The 17,842-nt window shown below is 39.9% G+C and overlaps 1 protein-coding gene across 1 annotated transcript in view; it reads right to left on the reverse strand.

Annotated features, from left to right (window-relative positions):
- mpripb (myosin phosphatase Rho interacting protein b) overlaps nt 1-17,842 on the reverse strand; it is a 333,783-nt gene that overhangs the window by 42,974 nt on the left and 272,967 nt on the right. The window contains exon 14 of the mRNA XM_088000357.1: nt 1,289-5,023. Within this exon, the coding sequence (XP_087856483.1) occupies nt 1,289-5,023 (3,735 nt within the window). The remainder of the gene's footprint in view (nt 1-1,288; nt 5,024-17,842) is intronic.

A 17,842-nucleotide genomic window follows, 5' to 3' on the forward strand; every position in this document is an offset into this window, starting at 1 on the left:
ATGGGCCCCAAAGATTAATGTGGCATTTAATGCTGACACAAAGAAAATGTTCATTTATGTAGCTTATTGGATTTGAACTCAAGCTGCCAGAGGGAAAAAGGCACTATTCTGTTAGTCACCCAAGCACTTTATCACTTGGGACAATTTAAAGACTTTTGAACAGTGTAAAAGGTGACCTCTTTCTAAATATAAAATATTATAAATTTAAGGATTTTACAGCATTTCTTGACAAGAAATAAGTTGCTAGTTTTTAATGCCTCAAAGTGCGATAGAGATATGTAGCCAGCTGAAAAAGAAGGAAAGAGAAAAGGGAAATTCATAAATTAGTAGCATAGCATCAAGGCAAACTGCAAAGGGCAACATAACCATCAATTTACATTACTGAGCACACTGGACAGCTATGAAGAGATGTTTTTAATCAAGTGCAATTGAACCCACTGTTTTGACAATCATAAATCCAAAATATTTAACTGAATTGACAAATGATATTATTCAAATTAAATGAAATATTGCAACTAAAAGAGAAAATTTATTTTTAATGTGCAGGCTTGTTAGAAGAAAATAGTTTGTAACCTTTTCTTTACTTAGGATATTTGTTCGAATTTGTAAAAGGTTTTACAGTTTGACAAATCTCAAAAGGGGCAAAACTTTACATTGGTCTAATAAAATGATTTTATACATGAAGAATAAATTAATGGCAAAGAGTGTATACAAACAACAGGATATAATTATTTATTGTGTAATCTGAGGTATACTAATTTTTTAACCTCAGATGATAGGACAAATCATTACACTGAATTTACTTGGACAGTACCCTCGATTCCTTCAAGTACAACATACATTTAATTGGTGGTTAAGTCATCAAAACAATCCAGTTGCATAATAGTAAAACGGGTTCAATTGTATTTGAAAGGATTGCTTAAAAGCACAGGAAAGAGAAGAACTGGGCAAATTTCAGGTACAATTCAAGTGCACTCATGCCATAAAGCTAGCTGAGTTCAGAATGAAAGTGTTTTTCATAATATATTTTTATGCAAAGTTATGCAATTAGTTTCTTACTGTTCAGCAAATTTTACCCCAATAGTATTTGATTCTTTCTACCATTTCCCCAGAATTTGCAAAGTTTACTCTGCATGATTTTGCCCAGTTCAATAATATATCATGCAATTCTATCCTCCATGCAGGCTGAGCGACTAAACAGAACACAAACAAGCTAATTGCTGGCAGCAAGGTGTAACGCTACAAGCAACATGCAGATACTAGTCGGTATTATTAAACACATGGACACCTTGAGGTTCTCCAAGTCCTTTTCATATTTCTCCCGCAGAGTTGTTGGGCCGACTTCAATCTTATTTTTCATGACATCTATCTGGGACTCCAGCTCTTGTATGCGATTTCTCAGCAAGATCACAGAAGGTGGCTCATTTGCTGTTTTTCTGTACTGGTCAGTGGATCTCTGCAGATCACATACAACATCCACCTCTTTGAGATTGCTACATTCTTTTAAAGCTTCTATTTCATGTGTGAGTTCTTCTTTTATTCTCGCAAACCTTTGCTCTAGCTCTCTCTTCTCCATTTTAAAATCTTCTTTTCGTCTCCTGAGCTCTTCAACATGCTTTGCCTTTAAATTCTCCATGCAGATAGTCAATGAATCTATTTCCTTCACATTTTCTTCAGTTTTCAGTCTGAGTGTCTCCCCTGCCCTTGTTATCTCCCTTTTTAATTTCTCCACCTCTGCTTCATATGCTTCTCTCACTTCCCGCAGCTCCTTCTTATGCCTTGCTGCCATGTCCTGCAGTTCAATAGCTTTGTCTAATGAGTCAATTGGTTCTCCCTCAATTTGGATATGAGTTGTTCCAGCACAAATGCCCGGTTGTGAAATATCCAACTTTTTAAACTCTACAATCTCCTCTTTTAATTTCTTTAGCTCCAAATCCTGTTGCTCTTTCAGCTTTTTCAGCTCAGCAGCATGTTTGCTCTGTAACAAAGTAGTGAAGTTTGAGTGTTCCATCTTCATTGCCTCCAATCTCAGCTGTATATTCCCACTTTGTGCGAGGTCATGCTTCAACTGAATCTTGGAGATTACATATGATAATTCAGCCTGTAAGACTGCATCCTGAAGCAGAAAAGGCCACATAATTTTTGAATTACTATGTCTGCTCAATGCAGGTATGCAATCCATACTGTGAACAAGCCTTCTGGCCAAGAGGCAAAGATCATCATCTGTGCCTGACTGAATGGAGTTTGACATTTTCTTCAACGTGTAAGCATTTCTCCTAATTTGTTGTACTAACTCTGCCCTTACTTGAAGTTCAAAATCTTGGTCAGCAGAAACAGATGCTAATGGCAGTTTGAGTGGTTGTGAACATAAGAACAGTGATTCACCTTCTTCATCATGGTTTAGTTCACTTCGAATTTCCTCAAGCAGCCCATCAAACCGACATGTGCCATACGCATCAAGAACATTCCTGAGCATCTGTTTATGGTTCTGGTTTCTGTGATGCATTTTCATATACTGTGCTTTCAAATGTTGTAATTTTTCTTCTGAAGCCTCCAAAATATTATGAGCCCAGAACATAATTTCGCCTTTTACCAAAGTACTGTTTGCCATCATTTTGAGATAACTTCCCATGGGTTCATTCAATTGTTCGTCAACATCTGATGTCTTGCTTTCATGGATCATAGGAAAATTTGTCCAAAATTCTCCTTCAATTAATAATTTGTTGAGAACTGAAGGTCCTATTTTACTGACTTCTTCTAGTGAAATCAGAGTAATGTTTTCACTGTGCTTTCTAATTTCATCTAAAGTACTTTTTATTCCAGAGTCAGAATTCTGCAAAGCATCAGCAATATTATCAAGTGTTGCTGCTTCAAGTGCCAGTTTGTCAACTAAACATTGTAGTTTTTCTTCCTCTGATAAAGAGGCTTTCATTAAATATTCTTCACTGAATAATGTTCTCTCTTTTCTGGCTAGACTTTCTTCCATTTGTTGCAAGTATTGTACTGAACTTTGCAATGCATGTACCAAGTCAGACAATTGTCCATGTTGTTCAGAGTCCCATCTTTGAGCAAGCTGACCAGTTTTCTGCTGTAAACCTTCCAACACTTGACGCAACTGAAACAGTTTAGCTTGCAGTGCTTGGAATTCAAAGTTTGCAGCTTGCACTCGTATCTTAAGTCTGACATTTGAACTGGAAAGCTGCTGAGACATTGAATAAGTTAATGACTGGTTTTCTTTTCCCTGCTCTTTTAAATGAACTTCAGGGTCCGACAGTCCTCCATGAGTTTTAGCATTACATTGCAGACTTGCTGATCCATCTAAAGGACAAGCAGTTTCCCCTTTAATGGTTTGTTTTGTTATTAATAGCTTAGTTTCAAGTGTGCATATAATTTCCAGACATTTTTTCAGATCTATAATACAACCATCTGCTGTTTTGTAGCATGAACTTTCGGTATTCAGAGAGGACGGCAGTCCTGAAAACCAACATTCTGTGCATGTTTGTCCTACTGAACCAGTCACTGCTGATAACTGGCTCTCCAAAAGCTGAAGCCTTGCCATTAATTCTTTCGAAAGCTGTGCGATACAACTAATTGAGATCTCAAGCTCCACTGGCTCAAATGAACTGCTTGTGGCATGAAGAATATTTTCAACTGTAGAACTACCTATCAGGTTTCTTCTTGCTCCATGTTCAGCATTTTTTCTTGAAGTTTCAGTATCTGATTGGAGTTTATTGCTTTGGGAAAGAAGTTCTTGATAACTGTTTTCAGTTACCTGCAGTTTTATCTCCTGTTGAGCCAACCTAGCTTCAGCTTCTTCTAACTTATTTTGAAGTTCTTCTTTCTTCTCTATAAGCATATCAATGTCTGTTGGTACCTGCCAACCAAGGCCTTTAAGTGTAGCCTCTTTAAGCTGAAGTTTCTTTTCTGTCTCCTCCAAGCTGGTACCTAAAACTTTCAGCTTAATTAAAGCCTCGTTGAAGTCTTTATTTTTCTTTTCAAGTTCCCTCTCATAAGATTCCTTCAGTGACACCATTTTAAAATTGTTTTCTTCCACTTCATTATTAAGTTTATTCACCTCTTGAATAGCTTTTTCAAAATCTTCATTCAAATCTCTATATCTTGCTCGCTCCTTCACCAATTCTAACTTCAGTCCTTCAACCTCTCTATCAGCTTCTGTCAACTGATTGACAATTTCCTGATGTTGTTGCTTCAATTGTTCATTCTCAGCTGACAAAATATCTATGTCATGGGTCAGCCTTTTAACTGTGCCTTCAGTCATCTCAACATGTTCTTCCATTTGTCTCACCATTTCACTGCTTTTGAAAGATACTGCCAGTTTTTCTTTTTGAGCTCTCTCTAACTGAACCTCAAAAGACTGCAGACGATCTTCATATTCTCTAACTTTCTCTTCAGCTTCTTGTACACCATGTGATAGGATATCCTTTTCCTTTTCATATTTGTCTTTCAGGCTCTCATATTGTTTCTGAAAACGTTCTTCACTCAGAATGACCCCTTGTTCACTGTTCTGCAACCGACTGGTTACTCCTTCTAGATGCTCTTGTAGTCGCCTGACTTCACGCTGATAGTCATCCTGAAGAGCCATTTGTCTTTCTAGATCCCTAAAAGCTTGTGTTTTTTCAAGAAGGAGCCCCTCTACCTCTCGAAGCTTCTCTTCACTCTCTTGCAACTTATTGCTAAACATACTTAGTTTTCTCTCGTATTCATCTGCTTGTTCTTTATACTTTTGACGCTCAAGGCGCAAATCATTTTGTGTTTTAGATAATGACTGTTCATTTATGGCAACCTCTGATAAAGAAATGTCCAATCTGGCCTGAAGGTTTTGCATTTTTGTCTCTTGTTGTCTCAGGAGCTCCTTGGCATCCTGATAGCTTTTTTTTAGGCTTTGAGCTTGTGCATTTACCCCTTCCTGTTTTTGTTGTTGAACTTCCAGCTCAGCTTGTAGATCCTGGTTCAGCTTCTGTAGCTGCTGCCAGGCATTTGAACTTGCCAAAGGTGGCTCCAGCTTAGAAAAGGGGACCAGACAGTGGTTAACACAGATGTACAAGATTTTTGAATAAACTGTTTACTTTTTGCTTCTCAGTTCCACAATGGAGATTTAAAACAATTATCGGTTTGTAAATATATTGCTCTTCATGTAGATTTGAAAACTTCAGCATTATTCAAGGAACAAAAATTAAATCTTTCAGCAATAAATGGCCAAACTATTATCTATTAGTTGCAAATTTAAGCAAAAAAATGCAAAAAGCATTCTGCACTAATGAAGAATATGGTTAGTATCTTAGAGAGCATGCAAATGGAGGGTTAGCATAATTGGTCAGGAAGCAAGAAATATCAGAACATGGTTAGCATACAATATTCAACATACAGACAGGGAATCTTTCAATATGTTCCAGAAAACTAGTGTTATGAACCTGTGAATAATTTCATAAACAAAACTTTTAAGCTACCAAACACCTTTTCATTATATTATCCCTAGATTTATAACTTAAACCTGAGTTTTAAAATCCCAAAACAAGTGTTCTACAGGTCCGCCCAGCCTATCTTTCATGATGACTGGCTACAACAGTCTCTAGCCATGATCCAAAGAATAAGCAAGGAGATAAGTGCGCATATTCAAACTATGAGTGTCAAGGCACTCAAATTTAAAACATACTGCAAAGACAACTTAAAATGAAGTAATTGTCTAAATTGTGATGCACTTATTCTAACCAAATGAATGGCTTTATTTATTCTAATGTTCCACATTAATTTTTGGCTAATCCAGTGCACCTATACATCACATCAGCAGCAGCAGTAACACATTGAGAAAAGAGGAAATGGATATAAATTTATTATGATGCTGAAATAAAACTCAAGACATCAGAATTAAAAGTTAATTTCAAACTGACAAATGCCACCTCATATTGAACCATTTAGCATTTTTTCAGTTGCAGTCAGATAAATGTTTTATTTAATATCATTTGACAATGTTTCATTTTTAGATTTAATTTTGAAATAAACGTACAATGATTTTATGTATGTTTTTAGCTTTTGATAGCTTTCCATATATAACTGATTTGTATGACATACTCAAATAATAGTTTATTTAAATAGAGGGTAAACATTTGTAAATGACAATAGAAGCAAAATTTTAAAATAGATGTTATGTAATAGAAATGACCAAATTATGGCAGCATTATGTTGGTAGCAGTTCATTGGTCAACACAAATGCTTACCAAACAGGAAAGAATCTTGTCAGGAGTATAACAGAGAACCAAAGCAATCAACACAGATAAATAGAGTTGAAGATGCTCGAGCAAGGAAGTTGTAAGAAATATGTGACACAATACAAATTACCAGAGCATTTTAAGACAAAGTAAAGGAGACCAAGCAAGGCATGGAGATATTAGAAGATCCAAAGCTCTGTCAAAAAGGTATGCTTCAAGAAGCATCTCAAAGGAGACAAGTGAAGAGGAGACGGAGCAATTCAGGGAGCAAAATCCAGAGGTTGGGGCCCAGGTAACTGAAAACATGGCCACTGAAAACACAGCAAACAGTGGAGGAATTATAATCAGGAATGTGAAAGAGGCCAGAATTAGAGAAGTGTAGAAATCTCAGGGTTGTAGGGTTGAAGGAATTTTTTCTTTTAATTCATGTTTTCATGGGGCATGAACGAAGCCGAAAAAGACAGCTTCAGTTTCTGTGCCCAAACTCTTTTTGACTGAGTGGGTCGCTAGTGCGTTCCAGAGGACAGTTATGAATCAAACATAGTGCTGTCAAATGGGAACCACAGATTTCAAGTTAAGTGATGTTAGAGAGGTGGAAAGTGATGTTTGGAGAGATGGCACGAACATGATCACTGTTAGGGGAAGATTTTATGTTTCTGATAACCCACCTGGGCCTTAAGCCTGTATTGATCACATAGTGGGAGTGAAAATTAAAACTTTAATGAAAATTGAATGGTCTATCAAGGAGATAACCAAAAATGACTGTGATTCAGCAGGAAACAGACATAAAATCAAATTTCTTTTGTCATATCAAAAGATTGCTACAATATTAGTTCTGAAGTGAAACAAAGGATAAAGAAAATTACAGCACAGTAACAGGCCCTTCAGCCTTCTAAGCCTGCACCGATCCAGATCCTCTAGCTAAACCTGCCGTCTATTTTCTAAGGATCTGTACCCCTTTGCTTCCTGCCCATTCATGTATCTGTCTAGATATATCTTAAGTGACGCTATAGTGCCTGCCTCTACCATCTCCACTGACAATGTGTCCCAGGCACCCTCCACCCTCTACGTAAAGAACTTTCCACGCTTATCTCCCTTAAACTTTTCCACTCCCACCTTGAACTCATGACGTCTACTGATTGAGTCCCCGACTCTGGGAAAAAGTTTCTTGCTAAACACCGTTTATACCTTTCATGATTTTGTAGACCTCAATCAGGAACCCCCTCAAACTCTGTGGTTCTAATGAAAATAATCCTAATCTCCTCTAAACAAGTTACTCAGAGTTTGAAATACAATAAGCAGAACAAGATGAAAATCTAAACAAAAATGTTTAAGCATTATAAACATTAAAACCATACATCTGTATATGCTTTCTGTCTGCAGAATTTGACTCAATTAGTATAATTTTGCCAAACACTTTCCCAAACTAGATTACAGTTGGGCCATTCAACAATCTCTCACCCTACAGCATTTATCCAACACAAGTCATAAAATGGAGACAGCAAGGACTGCAAATGCTGGAAGCCAGAGTCAATAGATGAGAATTGGGGAAAGCACAGCAGGTCAGACAGCATCTGAGGAACAGGAAAATCAATATTTCAGGGCGAAACTCTTTGTCAGGACTGGGGAGACGGAGAGAGCCCAAAAATATACAGAGGGAAGGGTGTGGGATTGGGGAAGGGTAGGTGGGATGGTGATAGGTGGATGCATGTAGGAGGTTATTGTGATTGGTCAGCAGGAGGGGTGGAGCAGGTTGTTGAGTAGGCAGATAGACAGGTTAGGTGAGGTGAGGCAAGGTCACGGGGGCAGGAGGAGGAGGAAGCTGAACATGGGATAAAGTTGAGGGTGCAGAGATTTTGAAGCTGTAAAGTCAGTATTGAGGCCATAGGTTTGCGAGTTCCCCTGGCGAAATATCAGGTGTTACTCCTCCAGTTTACATTTGGTGTCACTCTGACAGTGGAGGATACCAAGGGGTACACATGTCACTGGAGGAGTGGGAGGGGAAATTAAAATGGATGGCAATGAGGAGGTCGGGTTGGTTGATACATGCAGAGCGCAAATGCTCCGTGAACTGGTCCCCGAGTGCATTTAGAGTCAGATGTACAGTACCAAAACAGACCCTTCTGTCCAACTCATCCATGCGAATCAGATATCCTAACCTTATCTAGTCCTATTTGCCAGCATTTGACCCATATCCTTCTAAACCCTTCCTATTCATATACCCATCCACATGCCTTTTAAATGCTCCAATTGTACTAGCCTCCACCACTTCCTCGGGCATCTCATTCCATACACGCACTACCTTCTGTGTGGACAAGTCTCTTATTTCACTTACAAATCTTTCCCCTCTCACCCTAAAAACTATTCCCTCTAGTTCTAGACTGTCCCACCCCAGGGAACAGACCATATCTATTTACTCTATCCTGCCCCTCATGATTTTATAAACCTCTATAAGGTCATCCCTCAGCCTCTGACACTCCAGGGAAAACAGCCCCAGCCTATTCAGCCTCTCCCAATAGCTCATATCCTCCTACCTTGGCAACATCCTTGTAAATCTTTTCTGAACCTTTTCAAGTTTCACAATATCTTTCAGATAGCAGGGAGACCAGAATTGCACACAAAGGTTGAAAAAGCTCGGACTTTTCTCTCTGGAGAGGAGGAGGAAGAGAGGAGACCTGATCGAGGTATACAAGATAATGAGAGGAATGGATAGTCAATAGCCAGAGACTTTTCCACAGGGCAGGACTGACGGGTATGAGGGGTCATAGTTTTAAGGTATTAGGGGAAAGGTACAGAGGAGACGTCAGAGGTAGGTTCTTTACGCAGAGAGGTGTGAATGCATGGATTGCTTTGGCAGCAGTGGTGGTGGAAGCAGAGTCATTAGGGACATTTAAGCGACTGCTGGACCGGCACATGGAGAGCAGTGAGTTGAGGGGCGCGTAGGTTAAATTATTATATTTTACATTCGGATTAAACCTCGGCACAATATCGTGGGCCAAAGGGCCTGTTATGTGCTGTACTTTTCTATGTTCTATTCCAAAAGTGGCTTAACCAATGTCCTGTACAGCGACAACATGATCAATACTCTGACCAATAAAGGAAAGCATACAAACACCTTCTTCACTATCCTATCTATCTGCAATTCCACTTTCAAGGAACTATGAAACTGCACTCCAAGGTCTCTTTGTTCAGCAACACTCCGCATGACCTTATCATTAAATGTATAAGTCTTGCTCTGATTTGCCTTTCCAAAATACAGTATCCCACATTTATCTAAATTAAACTCCACTTGCCACTCCTCAGCCCTCTAGCTCATCTGATCAAGACCTGTTGCACTCTGAGGTAACCTTTTTCGCTGTCCAAGACACTTCCAATTTTGGTGTCATCTGCAAACTTACTAACTATACCTTGATTGTTAACATCCAAATCATTTACATAAATGATGAAAAGCAGTGGACCCAGCACCGATCCTTGTGGTACACCACTGGTCACAGGCCTCCAGTCTGAAAAGCAACCCTCCACCACCCTGTCTTCTAAATGCACGTAAATCCTGTTCCTCAGGTATTCCTCCAACAACCTGCCCACCAGTGATGTCAGACCCACTGGTCTATAGTTCCCTGGCTTTCCCTTACCACCTTTCTTAAATAATAGCACCACGTTTGCCAATCTTCAGTCTTCTGGCACCTCACCTGTGACTATCAATGATACAAATATCTCAACAAAGGGCCCAGCCATCACTTTCCACTGATTAGGTCCTGGGGATTTGTCCATTTTTATGCATTTCAAGACATCCAGCACCACCTCCTTCTTAATATGGACATTTTTCAAGATGCCACTATCTATTTCCCCACATTCTAGATCATCCATGTCCTTCTCCACAGTAAACACTGATGCAAAATACTCATTTAGTATCTCCCCCATCTCCTCTGGTTCATACACAGGCTGCCTTGCTGATCTTTGAGGGCTGAAAATGTGTTGCTGGAAAAGCGCAGCAGGTCAGGCAGCATCCAGGGAACAGGAGAATCGACGTTTCGGGCATAAGCCCTTCTTCAGGAATCAGGATCTTTGAGGGGCCCTGTTCTCTCCTTTATATATTTATAAAATCCCTTTGGATTCTCCTTAACCCTATTTGTTCAAGCGATCCCTATTTGTCCACCTTTTGCCCTCCTGATTTCCCTCAAGTATACTCCCACTGCCTTTATACTTGTCTAAGGATTCACTCTATCTCTGATGTTTATACCTGACATATGTTTCCTTCTTTTTCTTAACCAAAACCTCAATTTCTCTAAACATCCAGCGTTCCCTACACCTACCAGGCTTGCCTTTCCCCCTAACAGGAATATGCTGTCTCTGGACTCTCGGTATCTCAGTTTTGAAGGCTTCCCATTTTCTAGCTGTACCTTTACCTGCGAACATCTGCCCTCCCAATCAACTTTTGAAAGCTCTTGCTTAATACCGTCAAAATTGGCCTTCTTCTAATTTAGAACTTCAATATTTAACTACAGTTTATCCTTTTCCACCACTATTTTAAGTCTAATAGAATTATGGTCACTGCCCCAAAGTGCATCCCTACTGACACCTCAGTCACCTGCCCTGCCTTATTTCCCAAGAGTAGGTCAAGTTTTGCACCTTCTCTGCTACATAAATCCACACACTGAATCAGAAAATTTTCTTGTACAGACAAATTCTTCTCCATCTGAACCCTTAACACTATGGCAGTCCCAGTCTATGTTTGGAAAGTTAAAACCCCTACCATAACCACCCTATTAGTTTTACAGATAACTGAACTCTCCTTACAAATTTGTTTCTCAATTTCACACTGACTTTTGAGGGTGTGTGGGGGTGGTGTGTGCGTGTGCGGGGGGGGGGGTCTACAATATAATGCCATTAAGGTGATCATCCGTTTCCAATTCTCAGTTCCAACCAAACAACTTCCCTGGATGTATTCCCAAGAATATCCTCTCTAAGTACAACCATAATGCTATGCCTTAGCAAAAACGCTTTTCCCCCACCTCTCTTGCAATGGCCCCCCCCCCCACCCCACCCCTACTTTCTGCCCTTCCGAGAGCATTTGTATCATGGAACATTAGACTGCCATTCCTGTCCTGCTCTGAGCCATGTCTCTATGTCACATGTTTCTCACCATGCCCACAGTTTAGCTCTCCCAGTTAGGCCTCTTGCATCGAAATAAATGCAGTTTAATTTATCAGTCCTACCTTGCTCTCTGCTTTGTTCCTGCCTGCCCTGGCTGTTTGACTCGTTCCTTTTCCCAACTACACCAGTCTCTGATTGATTTCCTTCCCCCCCCCACCCTACGAGCTTAATGCTCTCAAGCAGCTCTATCAAATCTCCAAGAGTACATTAGTCCCTTTCGAATTCAGGTGCAATCTGTCCTTCTTGTATAGGTAACTTCTACCCCAAGAGGAGATTCCAATGATCCAAAAATGTGAACAGTTTTCCCCTGCACCAGCTCCTCAGCCACGTATTCATCTGTTCTATCCTCCTATTCCTACTCATATCAGCTCTTACTACCCTAGAGGACCTCCTTTTTAAATTCCTACTTCTTACATTCTCCTTTCAGAATCGCATCCTTGTTCCTTCCTATGTCATTAGTTCCAAAGTGTACAACAATCTCCTGCTGATCCCTCTCCTCTTTGAGAACATTCTGCATTCTATCCATGATATCCTTGATCCAGGCACCAGAGAGGCAACACTATTCTGATTTTTCTCCCCCTGCTGCAGAAACGTCGGTCTGTCCCTCTGTCTGGAGAATCCCCTCTTACAATCGACATACCTCTTATTACATTGGAACCATTCTCAGTACCAGAAACTTGGCTGTTCATGCTACATTCTCCTTCGAGTCCATCATTCAGTACATCACCCCCTACATTTTCGAAAAAAGCATACTTGTTTGAGATGGGCATAGCCACAGAAGACTCCTGCCCTACCTGCCTACCTCTCTTGGAGTTAACCGATTTACCTGTATCTATGGTGTTTTGGTTTCCCTGACATAGAGGAGACCACATCGGGAACAACAAAATGAATAGATGAGGTGCAGGTGAATCTCTTAGATTTGTAGGGACCTGTGTGGGGCCTTGGACGAGGATGAATGGGGCAATATAGGTGCAGGAATTGCAACTCTTGTGGTTCAAGGGGAAGGTACTGGGTGTGGTGGCGAGTTTGGTGGGGATTATACAGTATACAAGGAAGTTGCAGAGTGAACAATCCCTGCGGAAAGCGGACAGAAGTGGTAAATGAAATATCATTTTGGTGGTGGGGTCTGATTTTAGCTAGCAGAAATGTCAGAGGCTGACATGTTAGATTCAGAGATTGGTGGGGTGGCACGTAAGGACTAAAGGGACTCCATACTTATTGTTGTTGGGGGGAGGGGGATTTAAGGGCAGAAATGCAGGGAGATGGAGGAGATGCAGTTGAGGGCACCCTTAATTAGTGAGGAGGGGAAACTGCAGTCCCTAAAATAGGTGGTTATCTGGAATATCCTGGATTGGAATACCTTATCCTGAGAGCAGATGCGGTAGAGGTATTGGAGGAATTTTGATAGCATTGTGTTTTTACAGGTAGTTGCTGGAGTCAGTGGGTTTGAAATGTATATCAGTGGTGAATTGGTTTCGGGAGATGGAGGTGGCAAGGACCAGGAAGGGGAGGGTGGGGGTCAGAAATGGTCCAGATGGAAAGTGTTGGCAAAGTTGATAAACTGCTTTAGCTCCTCGTGGGAGCATGAGGCAGTACTATGCAGTCATCAATATAGCGGAGAAAGAAGTGAGAGATGGTGCTGGTATAGTTGTGTTAGAGGGATGGTTCCATGAATCCGACAGAGGCAAGCATAGTTTGGGCCCATTGCCACACCCTTGGTTTGTAGCAAGTGGGAGGAATCAAAGGAAAAATTGTTAAGGGTGAGGGCCAGTTCTGCCAAGTGAATGAGGGGGACTGGTTAGGCCTACGGGAGAGGAAGAAGCAGAGGGCTTTTAGGCCCTCCATGTGGGAGACGCAAGTGTAAAGGGTCTGTACCTCTGAGGTGTTTCGGGCCGGGAATTGAAAGTTTTGGAAAAGGTGGAGAGCATGGGTTGTGTTTTGAATGTCGGTAGGCAGCTTCTGGACCAAAGGGGTAAGAATGGATTTGTGGTAGGAGATGAGCAGACAGAGACAATGAATCGACTGGGGCAGTCGAGTTTATGGATTTTGGGTTGGTGAACTATCAGATTGGAGGCTGTAGATGGGAGACCTCTTGAAATGATAAGGTTGTTGATGGTCTGGGAGATGACAGCTTGGTGATCAGAGGGGAAGTCATAACCAAGGGGACATTAGGAAGTGGTCCCAGAGAGTTGGCATTTGGCCTCAGCGATGTAGAGGTCAGTTCGTCACTCTACCAACATGACCCCTTTTTGGCAGGTTTAATACTGAGGTTGGGGTTGGAGCTAGAGAGCAGAGGGATGCAGGTACCAACGGGGATAGGTATGAATTAGTGAGAGGGCTGGAGAGATCCAAGTGATTGCTGTCGTGGCAGCAGTTTGAGATGAAGGAATCCAGGAAGGCTAGGAAGGGGTGTCCAGAAGGATGGGGTCTGCTGAAGATGGAAGAAGGGGTCATTAGATGGTGGGTTGGATTCCCGTTGAAAGAAATAGGCATTGAGGTGGAGGAAAGAGATCGACATCATGACATGTGTGGAATTCGTTCATGTGTTGGCAAAGGGGAATGAAGGTGAGCCCTTTGCCGAGGACAGACCTTTCAGCCTCAGCGAGGGGAAGGTATGGACGGATAGTGAACACTTGGCAAGGCATAGCTGGGGACAGGAGTGGGATTGAAGACTTCATCAGGAGTGGGTGTGCATGCTGGAACGGTCATGTGGGCAGAAGCAGAAGTAGTCCAGTCGACCATGATGTTTGGTCTTTGACGCAAATGGAAGCAGCAGCCACACGGTCCTCGACGTTAGTGGAAGGGGCAGGCACGAGGTCCTCGACATTAGCCGAAGCGTCATAATATAACTTATACAAAAATATCCAGATGGCCAATTTAATTGAAAACTGGTGACTGTAGTGAAAACCAATTTTAAACTAGATTCTTTTATACACTAACCATAAGATAGAAACAGTTTCCCTCAGCCCCATCTGGCTGACTTCGACTTTAATCACCAAGAGAGAGTTTTGAAGAAATACTACAATTTCTAAACCACGTGTGAACTTAAAATTATTAAGTGTAATTTTATTTTAATTATTTAATTTAAAAAACTATTCAATTGACTCTTCAAGTTTGTCCAGCTCTTACACATTTAATTTATTGATAACCCACTCCCCATTCATCATATCAAACGTACGGCTTCTCTGCAGTGAACTAAAGTCACGAATTTTCCACATTCAACTCTACCCACCATTTCTTTTCCTTTCATTGTTGCTCAACCGAAAATAGTCAATATAAATGTCATCCTCAGCAACCAACAAAAAAATAATTTACTCAGTAAATCTGACAAAATTTAAATTAATTTTCTACCATGCAATATTAAAAAGTTCAATTTGTATTTCAGCTATTCACTCATTTGTTAAAACTCTGTATGCACTCATGAGTTGATATTTGAATCACCACTCAAGAATAGTGATGCCTGTTGGAAACTGTATTTGTGCGGACATTACTGGAATGTACAGCTATGTTTTACCAATGGAATAGGAGCCAATCTATTAATTAATTTGATGGCAGACATTGGAGGGTAGCTACTGCCTGTGATATAAACTGAACAATAGAATAAACCTTTAGGAAAGGTGGTCTTTCAGACAATTAATGATATGCAATTGTCATATAGAAACCACTGATTTTCTCTTTGAGGTTATTAAAGCAGAATGAGAAGTCAGAAAACTAGGATAAATGCTCCCTTCAACAATGCTGGAGAGAGCTTAAATTAAAATGAAGAGAATAAAATCTAATCTTTGCCAACATTTAAAAGAAAAATACTGGAATTAAAGTCAAAATTAAGTGAATCCAAAGACTAATAAATCATAAGTTAAACCATCTATATTCTTATTTGTAAGAAGGGAGGAATGTCAAAACGACATTAAATAACTATATGAAATAAAACTATGTAAAATGTAAGTCCCAACACTTAGCTTTAGAAAATAAAAAAATTACCAATCTGCTAGCTATAATATGAAAATCAAAACTCATTTATGTGCACAGTCTTGAAAATACACCTCCACTTGGGTTTTAACTATTATGCAAGACATTACATAAAAGATGGTGGTAGATGAAATAATGTGTGGAGAAACACAGAATTTTTGCTTTAAATTTTCTTTTAAAATGTGAGAAATTATAAAAATTGGTACTTAGAGGGATTTGTACATGATTGTAAATGAATCACAAAGTTTGTGTGTAGCTACAAGAAATAAAAGGATAATGTCAAGAGGTTTGGAGTATAAAGAATGCTGCAAGTATATAGTGCCATACTTCGAGTACTGCTTGCATTCCTCTCCCTGTGCAAAAGAGACCAACTTGTGTTGAAGGGGTGTAATAAAGGTTCAATGGATTGATTCTTGGGATTAACTGGCTGTCCAATGAGGACAGCTGGAATACAGTAAGTCTATTTTCTACGGAATTTATAATAGACAGATTTCATTGAAACGTATAAAACGCAGAGGTCTGGCCAGGCTTTATGCCGAGAGGCTGCTTTCCAATGATGGAATAATCTAGCCACTCTGGGTCATAATCTCAGGAAAAGAGTCCAGTTATTTAATTCTCAGAAGTAAAGGACTCTTCTCACCCAATGTGTTGTGAATCTTTAGAATTCTCAATCCAGACAACTTTAGATGCTTAGTTGAGAAGTAATAACCAAGAAACAGATAGGGAAATTTAGTAGCAAGTTGAAACTTTATTGCTGGAACAGCACAGCAGGTCAGGCAGCATCCAGGGAACAGGAGATTCGACGTTTCGGGCACAGGCCCTTCTTCGTCGAATCTCCTGTTCCCTGGATGCTGCCTGACCTGCTGTGCTGTTCCAGCAATAAAGTTTCAACTTTGATCTCCAGCATCTGCAGACCTCACTTTCTCCTCGAAAATTTAGTAGCAAGATGAGGAAAAGAAACAGATTATAAAGGTAATGTGAAGATACTGAAACAACATAGCAAAGTATCTGAATTTCAGTTCCACAAGAAGCAGAATAAGTCACGTTTAATTTAAGAAGAAAGGTAGTGAGGTCAAGATATAAATTATATAGAGCATTTACAAGAATTGCAACTTCAAAATCCACGCATTTCCTTTTATTCAACACTGTTGTTTAAATACTGCTGATTAGATTAGGAAACAAGTTGAGCGAAGTACAGAGTCTTGTAGTAACAGGCAGTTGAGTGAGTAGTGAACCTCAAGTGATCATGCTAGTTCATCAAGCCTGAAAGAGCAACAGCAAGGATCCAAAACCTCCTCCAAGCTAGTTCCAAATGAGGCAAACAACATATTGTATTTATATAAAATCTCTTTTTAAAATCTTAAAAGAGTCAAGTTACAGGATGTAGAACTTAATCATTCTTAATAACTGAACTTTGGACAGAGTGATGCCAATTCTTCAACTCTAATGTGTGCATTTGAGGATTAGTAACTACCTAACAAGAACACTGTAATCCAGACATTTTAGCTTTTATTAAAATGATTTTGAAATCATCCATCTGTGGACTAAGATAAAATTAACATTTTATGCCAACCCATGTATCTTTATAAGAATCAAATGTCCTGGAGGAAAGATTTCTACTTTCCCATTTTGATCAAGATCTTAAAAATGCACTCATTACAATCTTGCTATAAGGAATGGACACTGGTGGGATTTGATGAAATAGGCAACTTGTTGGCTGAAATGCCTATGTTCATGTTGCAAATACTTTTCAATTATTCCTGACCCATTCTTTCTGCACTAGACATAGGAGACAGTAATCAAATTCTAAATGTATTTTTATTGTACTCATTTTCACATTTGCTTTTACTCATGGGGGATGACAGCACATTGGACATTGTTATCTTTGGAACATTTTACTGTGACATAAATCTAATTTAGTACTACTCTCATGTCAGCAAACTAAGTAACTTGATTTCAACCATCATTTCAACACTATTTGAACAGGCAAAACAAAGAAACCAAAACCAGCAAACAGCTAAGTTTTTGGAGAAAGGTTGGTAAACTAGGTCAATAAGCTACAGTAGCAGATGCAAATTTCAACTTCCCACAGTTCAGGTTACCAGTGATCTCAGCACAATCATCCTCCAGGTTTTACTAAAAATCTTCTCAGGAAACAATGTTTCCAAAAATTGAAGTCCAGTGGCATCAACTCTCAGTATCCTTGTATTAGAGGTTCTGATTGGTAGATTGCTTTATTGAACAAGGGGAAAGTGAGGACTGCAGATGCTAGAGATCAGAGCTGAAGAAGGGCTCATGCCCGAAACATCGATTCTCCTGCTCCTTGGATGCTGCCTGACCTGCTGCGCTTTTCCAGCAACACATTTTCAGCAGCTGCTTTATTGAACAAGGCATATTACACTTATAGTTTCTGCATCTATAGCCCTCTATTACTGAAAGCCACAGATTCGATAATGCTCTGTGGGATTACGTCCACTAAAGTTTATTTTATA

The sequence above is a fragment of the Chiloscyllium plagiosum genome, unplaced genomic scaffold, assembly GCF_037043375.1.
Source record: "Chiloscyllium plagiosum isolate Xiang-an unplaced genomic scaffold, Cpla_swu_hap1 HiC_scaffold_25, whole genome shotgun sequence".
In the NCBI taxonomy this organism is placed as follows: Eukaryota; Metazoa; Chordata; class Chondrichthyes; order Orectolobiformes; family Hemiscylliidae; genus Chiloscyllium; species Chiloscyllium plagiosum.